General features: G+C 35.9%; 1 protein-coding gene across 1 annotated transcript in view; it reads right to left on the minus strand.

The window, feature by feature from the left end:
- The window catches only part of LOC136874723 (zinc finger protein 665), a 125353-nt gene that overhangs the window by 46994 nt on the left and 66110 nt on the right, over positions 1-12249 (minus strand). The window contains exon 3 of the mRNA XM_067148384.2: positions 8401-8496. Coding sequence (XP_067004485.2) covers positions 8401-8496 — 96 coding nt within the window. The remainder of the gene's footprint in view (positions 1-8400; positions 8497-12249) is intronic.

Below are 12249 nucleotides of genomic sequence, written 5' to 3' on the forward strand. Positions count from 1 at the left end.
CAACACACGCTTGTCATTCCTGAGCATAAATTATGGAAAATCTGAGATATAGCACCTGCCAGCTGTCAGCAACATGTAATACAAGCCCACCACTAAATGATACAATACTAAGTTGTATGTCCGTCACTTCTCACAAACATAAAAATACTACGTTCCACAAACAAGACTACGCACCACAAACGTTTGAAGTCCAGTCCAGTATAGTGCAGCAGTGTCACTCCATTACAGTATATCCAGTTTCACTCCCGTGTGTGTTCGCACTCCTTCATCCCCATACACTGTGTGTGCACTACTTCCTTCTCGTAGAGTGTGTCTGATTCGCGCCGTTTGATCAACCTTTATAGACATCAGCATTCCCCTTCCTCTCACATGATACGTCTGGATTGATCCTCGCCAGCCAATCATGGTAGATCCTCTTGTCAAGACCACACCATGAACTCCTTCATGGTCCCAAGAATATAACAAACTCTGGGGTGTTTCACATGAGTCACAGAACTTTCCTAGTACAACAACAAGCTCATCTCATCAGATTGGGATATATACGTGACTCATGCAAAGTTTCCAAGTTCCAATATAGCAATGTTTTCCCAGCCGTATGGTCAAAACAAATTAATCATACTACATATATAGAGACCTCCCAGCTTACAAATATTAATGACAAAATATACAATTGAAATGCAGATAATAATAATAATTGTGCCGGGCGGTACACCTCCGCACCGCTAATTTAAAATTTGCGCCAGTTGAAACTCTCCTACTGGAGGAAGCCTGAACTTTAACTACAGTGCTAATTCTCAAGTTTTTCAGAAGATGTCACTACCTGTAAATTTTGAAGTGTTCTGAACAGTGTCATTTTCGATGTATTTTTGTTTTGCCTGTATTAAGAAGTGTGAACATTCTCTTCTAGAGGACACTACTGAAGAATTACAATGGTGCACCCTAGTGCGAAGTGAAATAACTGTGTTTTTGGAGAAATTTTGGGTTCAAAAGTTTGTTCTTTGTTAAATTTCTTTCAGTCCCTATTTAAGTTGGTAATATTAACCCTTTCTTTCCCCTTGTTTTGAATTTGTCCAATCAGGAATTCTGTAATTAATTTTCCACCAATAATGTGTTTCTTCTTCATCTAGTGTAGGGGTTTTCGTTATTAACCAATAAATGATTGTGGGCGGGTGTTCTCATTCCTGAAACGCCTCGAACTTTCCGCGAGAGTATATAAACTGCTGATTTTCGGGTCTCCACGCCACTTCAGTAACATCTTTCAGTGTGTAAAGTACGTAGCAGGGGGCGGGAAGCGCCTCTTTCGTCGGGCAGCAGATCAACCACCAGGTAATGGCCGTTTAATAACTTCTTTCCTTGCTAGCTCAGCAGTTTAACTCTCGGGGCAGGTCCAAAGCGTTTTACCATGTAACTTTTCCCTAAAATGTAAAGACACTTGGTATCAATTCTATCTTGTTAAACTACATATTGGAATAGAGAGTGCTTAACCCTCTCGAGCTCCCACTCATATTGCATTGAGGTGAACTTATTTTCTCAACCGTTTCTTCCTTAACGTAATGTAAATTGTCTCCTTCTATAAGTCACCTCTTTAGTATGGGATTAGCCCTTGCATTTGGGGCCTAGTGCCAAGTAGGTTTTAAATAAAGTATATTAGGAGTGCAAGAACGCCTCCGCTCAAGTTGGTATTTTAGAGGCCATGTAATATTTCTGTTTCTTCTCTGAATAGGCCTCAGTAGGTTGGGTATTTTTACCCCTGTGTATGTGTCCTTGGGGGACAGCTTGAAGGTGGAATTTGGTGTGGCCTTTGATAGGCTTGAACTTAAGAGCGGGTCGCTCTTTCTTAAAATTTGTTTATGCGTGCCTCGAGGAGGCTTTACTGTGTAATTGGGAGCAAGAGCTCCTGGGCATGATTGGGGTCTTTGCCCCTTTGTTGAATCTTGTATAGCGTAAGGTTGGGCTTATTGCTCAAGAATTATGTGTCTGGCTCTCTGAGCCCAAATCCTGTAACTCTGTAATTGTACATTCTCGATTGGTTGCTTCGCTACTCTGTACCTGCCATTCTTGTTATTTCTTAATCTTGGAAAGAAAATGTAACCTTGCTAAATTTTATCTTAACTTTAATTTCGTATTTTGAGACCTGTTCACCCCCGCACCTTCTTTCACCTCTGCAAATCCACGAAACTCCGTAACAATAATAATAATAATAATAATAATAATAATAATAAATCGAATACTGACAATGAAATCTCTTACCTCTACATATAGTGTGAGGGTGTGATATATGTACTATCACACATTCTAAAAAAGATCTATGGACTCAAAGCCGACTTAGCCAACTCAAAATAGCTGACGTCATCACCATCCTAAAACTTCTAACCAATAGTAACTACTTCATGTTCGACAAGGTAATACACAAACAAGACGGATTAGCCATTGGTTCACCAGCATCTGGCATTTTAGCCAATATATACTTAGATTTCCTAGAATATTAAAAAATTGAGAAAGACAAGAAATTTAACAACATACATCTGTGGTCCAGATTTGTAGACAATATGTTTATTATTATGGACCAATGTATTATTGACACATCTACCACCCTAGCACACCTTAATAATATCGATCCAGACATCAAGTTCACAACAGAATCCGAAGTTAACAAGGTCCTTAATTTTTTACATTTAACCATTACTAGGCTTCTGTTTTCTTTTAAATACAAAATTTATAGAAAACCAACACACACTGCTATAACCATTAAACAAGACTCTGCATGCTACCTATAATAGTTTGATACACTGTGCCTTTAACATTCCCATGTCAAAATCAGATTTAAATAAAGAACTTAACACTATATGCAGCATTGCATTGCACAATGGCTACAACCTTAGTTTAATAGAATTTATAATATATAAGTTTATGCACTGATTGAAATCCAATTTACAAAAAGAAACAAGTAGATCAAAAACTTATTCAACCTTTACATTTAATCCTGACATTTACGGAATAACCAACATATTTAAGAAGAAAGTTATCAATATTTCCTTTAGAACCAAAAATAGAAATCTTGGCATATTTCATAATTCTAGCCTAGTTAACATTACTAACCCCTTTGATAAGTCAGGTGTATACAGATTTCACTGTAACAACTGTGCCAGCACATATATTGGACAAACAGGAAGATCCTTTAAGATCAGATACGAGCATGTAAATGCTATTAAATACGGGAGATTTTCGGCAGTAGGACAGCATATAAATGATTATAAACATAGCTTTCATGATGTTAATCACGATATAGACATCATCGAAATAATAAACAAAGGCCCTTTAATTGACTTAAAAGAGCAATATTTCATTTTACTAGATCAATATTATAACCCTAACTATAAAATAAATTTAAGGCAAAAATTTATAAATGCATTTATAAAAAAACATTTATCATGAAATATTATACTTTAAGTTTGAACACAACATATTACACTGGAAAATGAAACTACAGCAACTCATTTCATTCCTAAATAATGTATTCATTTCCACTGTAATTCATAACGCTCTTGTAAAAATCTGTACTTCCCTCAAAATTCTTTTCACTACCAGCAAATCAATTTTTCCCTAGATGATGTTTCAAAGACTTTTCTGCTGTCCTATTAGCATGTAGTTTTGTAAATTCTACTTCTTCTAATTCTGGTATTATAGTAGACAGAAATATCTCAACAAATGCCACTCAGTAACTTTTCAAAACAGATTAACTCACTGTTCAAGTCTGAAGCCAAGACACTCCCCTCTCTCCCACCCTCTTTACTAGTCACTGCCCCTACCATTATTTCATGTTAGATATCTTATCCAAGATCATGGTATTATAAAAAGTGCATTTCTGTATAATCAGTGACAAGTATCTATAGACCTACAGACCACAAGATGAAGGGAAGTTTCAGGCTGTATTTCCTGGGTAAAAAGAGTGCATCTTAGAGTCCAAAAACATGGAATGTAAAGAAAAGAGCAGCATTTATGATTAATTGAGAACATGAATGTATAATTTTAGGCAGCTGCTCATAAAAATTTCCTATAAATATTTGCCTCACTTCAAAAAAATCTCTCCAGAGAAATGGAACTACAGCTGAATTTATATTAGGGTACAATTTTAAACTATAAATTATTGACACTCTGGAAGAAATCATACAAAAATGTACACATCATAAAACATGCAGGTTGATTTCATATTAAGTTTTATATTCCTACTGGGAAAGAATATACTGTGAGGATAACTGGAAAAAGTGGTAATGGACAATGTAGGCTGTGATTAATATCAACAAGCAAAAACTTCAATAAGGAGAAACCTGTTCAGAGAAAATTTGATTCTGGAGAAAAGGGAATTGGAAACATATCAGTAAATCACCTTCCATATCTAACTTCAGAAAAATTTAAAAGACAATAATTTGACTTTGTATGCAATGTTTAGACTAATGACATATCCTTGGTTTATGAAAAAAAACTAAAGTTGAACTTACTCAGAGGTGAATCACAAATATTCGATTAATGGTGAAAAGTTTCAACATAATCAACTATCACAGAACAGTGACTAGTTAAATTGATGAATCACAAGTTTACCAGAGGAATGTGAAAGAAACATCACCTAGGGATATTTTGGACACTATTTTGCAGTTTTTACCAGAACAAACATTAGCTTGAATTACTGTTATTCCATTCCTTACTGCCGGATGTGTCTATAAGGAACGTCTTAATATGTAATTTCAAATAATACACTAGAAACTAACTTTCTGATTAAAACACTGTAAGACCGAAGTAAACCTGCATTTTAGATAACTCCTGACATACATGTCCAGATAATTATATTATGTGGGACTACTGCAGAAAACTAACAGTAAAAGGAAACCTCCAATGTGCAGCTTTAAAAATTACAACCACTAGTTTGCTTTCCTCCTGCCTATGCTCTTTGTGTTCCTATTATTAACTTTCATCTCTACGGTCATGGAATCCCAGACTTCTCTGCAGCTTCTCTCCACAGGAGACATTCATTGAATATTGCTTTGAAACCTTTGTCGAACATATCTGCATTGTAATCAGGAGAGACCATGCTGGTAATTTATGCCTATATTCTTGTGGCATTAACCAAAGTACCTCTACTTAGCACCCTTCTTTGAAGTACCGCCTCAGGGATGAGAATGAAAATCCACTCCCTGTTTCCTGTCATTCAATCAGTCAGAAAAAGAATGAATGAAGCCCCCATCCAACAACAAGGATAGGAATTGTGCCAGCTGCTGAAGCCTGTTGCAATCCTCTGGGGCAATGATTAATGATTGACAGATGAAATGAAATAATATTCAAGAGTGTTGCTCGAATGAAAGATGACAAGGAAAACTGGAGTACACAGAGTAAAACCTGTCTTGCACCCACTTCTTCCAGCACAAATCTCACATGGAGTGACCAGGATTTGAATCACAGAACCAAACGGTGAGAGGCTGGTGTGCTGCCGCCTGAGCCATGGAGGCTATGTCATAGAAGGAGGCTTGCAAATGAATGGAGCTCAAATTAATAGAAGTTGGTCATAACAGAAAGTCAGCTCATATAAAGCACAAAATAATCAATTAACATTGCCTGACAATGTAAAAATTCACGATACATTCCGTACCATTTGATACAATAATCAAACTATCTCATTCATGAGGCATACGAAATTCCTGTCGATGAACTAAATAGCATTCCCGTAATAATACTATGAATTCAATACTATGAACCTTGACTGTCAAATGCTGGGATAACAAAAGATGCACACTAGGATCTACCCATGTTAAGAAAATGAAGCTCAATTTTGTCCAAAGATGAACTCTCGTCTAAATTAATCATTTCTGTAAAATCTAAGAAAACTCCTACATGGACGAGTTATAACCAAGGCCAGATTTTGATAACCTAATAAACACCAAAAATGACCCCAAAATTCTGTAAAATGACTTAAAATGTTTGAGAAATGGTCCAGAAAATAGTAAGGAAAATACATATTTACCCAATTCAACAAGGTGGTGAACATGGCATGTCATATGATATCACCACTCTGATACATGACATACCTACTCAACCAATGGTTGCTCTCCTAGGGGCATTTAACAACATGTCCTAGTGTCCACATTACCTTTAACTCATGACTGAGTGAATACAATTAATAAGTTTCATCAAATAATAATAATTACAGAAACATCTGGCATAAAATTGAAGAAGACCAAGAAGACATTAGTTTATTGGAACAAAACTAAGGCTAAGCAATTGTATAGGAAACATATTTCTTTAATGTTTCCAGGTTACAGATTCAAAAGAGCACAAGAAGATAAGCAACATGGTCGTACATAAATAACCGCTATAGTCATCATTATTTCTAAAACATGAATGCATTGTGCAGTACAGGTGCCTTTCGTCATTTTGTGGAATCAAGTTCCATGCCTGTTGCACCTGGCCAGTCACATTAGCAAAGGTTAATGCTGGTATTAGATGATGCTAGATTTGTTGTCCCATAATATCATATATATGTTCAATGGGTTAAATATCTAGTGATCTCACAGTCCAAGGCAATTGGTCGACCTACTTTAGAGCACACTGGATGACAGCAGCATCTGGGAAACACCCCTGTGAATACTGCGAATGAATGACAGCACAACCGGTTCAATTACCAGTCAATTCTGAAGACAGTTTGCTTCCAAGTGATCATTTGGCCACCAATATATAACCATCAATGGCTCCAAGATAGAAATGCCTCCATTGGAGAACAAAACAGATCTACACTCTGCCCTCCAGTGACATCTAGCATGACGTCACTGAAGTCGCAGATGGCAGTTATTCTGAGATTTTACCATGAACAGTAGAGGAAGTCTGGCTTCGAGCTGTCCTTCGAGTAATTCATTTGTTACAGTTTGCTGTGTTAATCTTGTACCATCTGCAGCTTTAATGGCTGCTGCAGATGCCATATAATCCATCACAAGCATGCAGCGAATATGGCATTCTTCCATTACCATAATGGTCAAGGTGTGGCCAAGCTCTAGTCTTCTTGAGACAATGCTTTTCCTTGACCATTGTTACCAATACCGATGACTGTAAATACATCCCTGCCAAGTCTTTATGCATTGTCAGGGAAGGAACATGTCCCTTCTTGTAGCCATATATTATGGCCTCATTCAAATTCATTAAGTTGCTAACAACATCTTCTTCCTGTCCATAAAAGCATGACTGACTCACATCTATGTCACAATATTAAACACATATGATGATAACCCCCATGAAGTGTAGAATGTGTATTTCAACAAACATGATTTTCAAGGACATAGTGCCAATTCTGACACCACACTTCATCGCCTATCGCATAAATTTGAATATCTTTCAGATATGCAAACATGTCACTTGTCAGATATGCAAACATGTCACCCAACCTGCATATTGCTGAATGGAACATCATTTATCTGCTGCAACTTTTACTTCACGTATTTCTCAGGAAGTTATCTGAGCATCTGCAGAAAATAAATATCTTTGCCTAATTTTGAAATAAACTTTCATGTTAGATAAACAGAGTAAAAAAATAAAAAAATGATTAAATGATAATGCAAAAGAATACAAAATGACTTAAAAACAAAAATTAATGTAACAAATAATGAGGCAATATTTTTAAAAAAGTAATTGCCATAGGGTAACTAAAAATAAGGATCTATATATATATCAGCAATGTGTATAATGCACCAGTGAAAAGATCATAAGTCCTGGCCCTGGTTCCAACATTCCAACAATAATTTATTGAAAGAGTGGAAACAGGATTTACACTTCTCAATTCGTAAGTTATAATAATAATATGATAATAATAATTATTATTATTATAAGTGTGTGATTTGAAATAAACTGATGATATTCTAGTGTATTGCCCTCAAATAAATTCACAACATCTTTCCATTTTCTTTTGTACAATCTTTTGTGTTTGTTGGTACCCTGATATTGTTAAATCTAATAATAATATACAAGCTCCACTGAAGGTAGAAATAATAAATGAATATGCATTATTTTATCATAATTAAGTTCTCTCCTTTTCAGGTAAAGTTTTATATTACATTTTCTTTTTCAGATATTCTCTCAACTGTATGTATTCAAAAATTAGTTTCAACAGACTGAAGAACTAAAGTTATAAATTAACTCAGTCAAAACTGAAATGGCTCCCGCATTAACATCTGTCATGATACCTAGTGCGATATCTTGGAACCCCTTGAGGAAATTGTAAAAACTGGGTTGGGAAACTGTCAATCTTATTAAAAAAATTATTTTCCCTAGGATCTTAAAATTTTATGAACTGAACTTAAATGTTCATCTGTTCCCTCACTATTTCCATTATCAGACAGTAGCATATCAAATTATGTACATTACCTCAAATGCATTTTCCTGTGTTGGACCTGGCTCTATCAACTCTGATTTGGTTTCTTGTTTCAGAGGGACCATTTCTGATACAAGAACAAAATTCTCCTGTGGAAAAGAATATAAATTAGGTGAGATCTTCACATACGTCTGCCAAATTAGTCACCAACAAATCTGCCTAATAATTCATTACCTGCCAGTATTTGGAATTCAAGAGGAAAAATTGGGGCAACTATTCATTTATAGGGGAAGGAGCATGGGATTGGAATAAGATATCAAGGGAAATGTCAAATAGTTTCCAAGTTCTTTGAAAATGTTTAAAAAAAAGCTAGGAAAAAAAAACTGACAGGGAATCTGCCACCTAAGCAACAACCCTAAATGCAGGTAACTGATTGACTGAGTTAATTTCAATATTTTGCTAATGTTTAGGACAAAGTTGTGTGTTAAAAGCATTATTAAAACCAAAAGATGCATTTCCATGAGATGAAAAACATACCATTTGAATGTTCAGTGATAATGTTTTTATTTTATCACAGATAAAGCACTGTAAAATATCACTGTGACATCTGGAAAAATGTACAGAAATACTGATAACAGTCAGCACTAATGAAGTTAAGAAATTCCTGTACTTAACTAAATCCAGGGCGAGTGAGGTCGATGATATTCCTATCACTTTTATAAACAATTTTACTGGTGCTATTCTCCCCATTCTGACCACATTTTCAATTTTATATTCAGTTCTCAGAAATTATTAAACATCATGTACAAATATTATACTATTCCTGCAGTGTCATTAAATGCAACCATATTCTTATTCATTAAGGAAGTAAAGAATCTAGGTATGACCCTGACTGAAATTCTTGACTGGTCAGCACACATAATGAATACATGTATAAAGATGTACATGATGCAACAATTTGTGATATATATATCCTAATGATACTGAATAGGTCAACTTTTCCTACCATTTGATAGACACCCAGTGAAATGAAATAATGATATTTTACCATAAGATATAGAGATAAAATACCTCCAAACTTTGGTTCTATCAATATTTGACTAATAATAAAAAATAAATAAAATAAAATTAAAATAAATAAATGAAATACAATTGCCTCATTGCACCATGTGAGGGTGCAGATGAAGATGAAGTTGACAAGTTTTAAGAAGCATTGAATGACATCATAGTCAAGGTCAACAGCAAGGATAGAATAGTGCTAATAGGTGATTCCAATGCGAGAGTGGAAAATAGAACTGAATGATACAAAAGGGTGATTGGCGAATGTAGGGAAGATATGGAAGGTAATGGGAATGGAAAGTGTTTGATGCACTTCTTTGCTAGTGTGTTTTTTTCAGTTACCAATACATTCTTCGAGCATAAGGCTATTCACCGCTATACATGGGAGGCTACGGGTACCGAATCCATAATTGACTATACCTTAACCGACTTTGAATTCAGGAAGTCTAATCAGAATGTATGGGTTTTGGGGGATTTTTTTATGATAAGGACCACTAGCTGATCTGTACTGAACTATGTATCTCTAGGCCTAGGATAGAGAAAGTCAAATCTGTCTGCAAACGAATATGGTTAGAAAATCTCCAGAACGTGGAAATTGAAAGAAGTATAATGGACATGATTAGTGAGAATTTTCAAACAGTGGAGAGTAAGCAGGTTCAGGATATATAAAAGGAATGGGTGGCATAAAGGGATGATGTAGTAGAAACAGTAAATTAATGCCTAGGAACGAGTGTGTGCAAAGATGTGGAAAAAGCGAACTTCTTAGTGGAATGATACAGTGAGAGAAGCTTGTTCACATAAAAAAAGGCCTATCAGAAATGGCTCCAAACAAAGGCAGATGCAGACAGAGAATTGTACGCAGATGAAAAAAAAAACAGTGAAACAAATAGTTGTTGAATCCAAAAAGAAGTTGTGGCAAGATTCTGGCAATAACCTGGAAAGGCTAGGTCAAACAGAAGGTCAACCTTTCTGGACAGTAATAAAGAATCTCAGGAAGGGACAGAAAAAGGAAATCAACAATGTTTTGGGTAATTCAGGTGAACTCATAATAGATCCCAGGGAATCATTGGACAGGTGGGGGGAATATTTTGAAAGTCTTCTCAACGTAAAAGGAAATCTTCCTGGTGGTGGTATGAACAACCAAGCTCATTGAGGGGAGGAAAATGATGTTGGTGAAATTACACTTGGGGAAGTGGAAAGGATGGTAAATAAACTCCATTGTCATAAAGCAACAGGAAAAGATTAAATTAGACCTGAAATGGTGAAGTATAGTGAGAAGGCAGGGATGAAATAGCTTCATAGAGTAGTAAGATTAGCATGGAGTGTTGGTAAGGTACATTCAGACTGGACAAAGGCAGTAATTGCACCTACCTATAAACAAGGGAACAGGAAGAATTGAAACAATTATTGAGGTATCTCAGTGATTAGTATACCAGGCAAAGTATTCACTAGTATCTTGGAAGGCAGTGTGCGATCAGTGGTTGAGAGGAAATTGGATGAAAACCAGTGTGGTTTCAGACTTTCAGATTTTCAGTGTGCGCCAGTTAACTGAAAAATATTACGTGTGGAATAGACAGTTGTGTTTATGTTTTGTAGATCTAGAGAAAGTATACGACAGGGTACCGGGGAAAAAGATGTTTGCCATATTGGGGGACTACAGAATTAAGGGTAGATTATTAAAATCAATCAAAGGCATATATGTTGACAATTGGGCTGCAGTAAGAATTGATGATAGAATGAGTTCTTGGTTCAGGGTACCTTACAGGTATTAGACAAGGCTGTAATCTTTCACCATTTTGTTCATAGTTTACATGGATCTTCTGCTGAAAGGTATAAAGTGGCAGGGAGGGATTCAGTTAGGTGGAAATGTAGTATGCAATGTGGCCTATTCCGAGACTTGGTCTTAATGGCAGATTGTGCTGAAAGCCTGCAGTCTTATATCTTGAAACTTGAAAAAAGGTGCAATGAGTATGGTATGAAAAGTACCCTTATGAAGATTAAATTGATGTTACTAGGTAAGAAATTCAACAGAAATGAATGTTAAAATGGTGATACAAAGCTGGAACACGTAGATAATTTTAAGTATTTAGGTTGTGTGAACTCCCAGGATGGTAATATAGTAAGCAAGATTGAATCGAGGTGTAGTAAACTGGGTGGACTCAATATATCTTACTCGTAAGTTAAAAGTAACCGGCGTAAAAGTAGCAAGAATGATTGCTGTCAAGGGTGGGAACAATGGCAGGTGGTTACTCGGGATGAGAAGATAATGGCTAAGTTAGGAATGAACTTGATGGATAAAGCTGCAGGCAAAAACCGGCTTTGGTGTTGGGATGATGTGAGACGAATGGAGGAGGATAAATTTATCTACGAGAATTATGGACCATGTAAGAGAAATAGAGGAAGACCAAGATGACGATGGTTAGACTCAGTTTCTAATGATTTAAAGATAACAGGTATAGAACTGAATGAGGCCACAGCACTACTTGCAAATAGGGAATTGTGGCGACGTTTAGTAAATTCACAGAGGTTTGCAAACTGAACACTGAAAGACATAACAGTCTGTAATGATAATGTAAGTAATAAATAACTATTCTACTCATCCTAAACAAGATAACCCTTCACTATTCAGCAAATTTCACATATGATGTACTGACATTATAAATTTTGAGCTGTGTTACTTATTACACCTTTCCAACCATCTACTCTCTTATCATCGGCACCTATCTACTCAGAAAATTCACGTTGGGCAATCAAAATATCATACCACGGCTTCGAACTATCCAAATCTAGGTTAAACAACTCGTAAACAGGGGTCTTTCGCATGAACAAGTACGATGGTCGGG

This window comes from Anabrus simplex, chromosome 5 (assembly GCF_040414725.1).
Source record: "Anabrus simplex isolate iqAnaSimp1 chromosome 5, ASM4041472v1, whole genome shotgun sequence".
Lineage (NCBI taxonomy): Eukaryota > Metazoa > Arthropoda > Insecta > Orthoptera > Tettigoniidae > Anabrus > Anabrus simplex.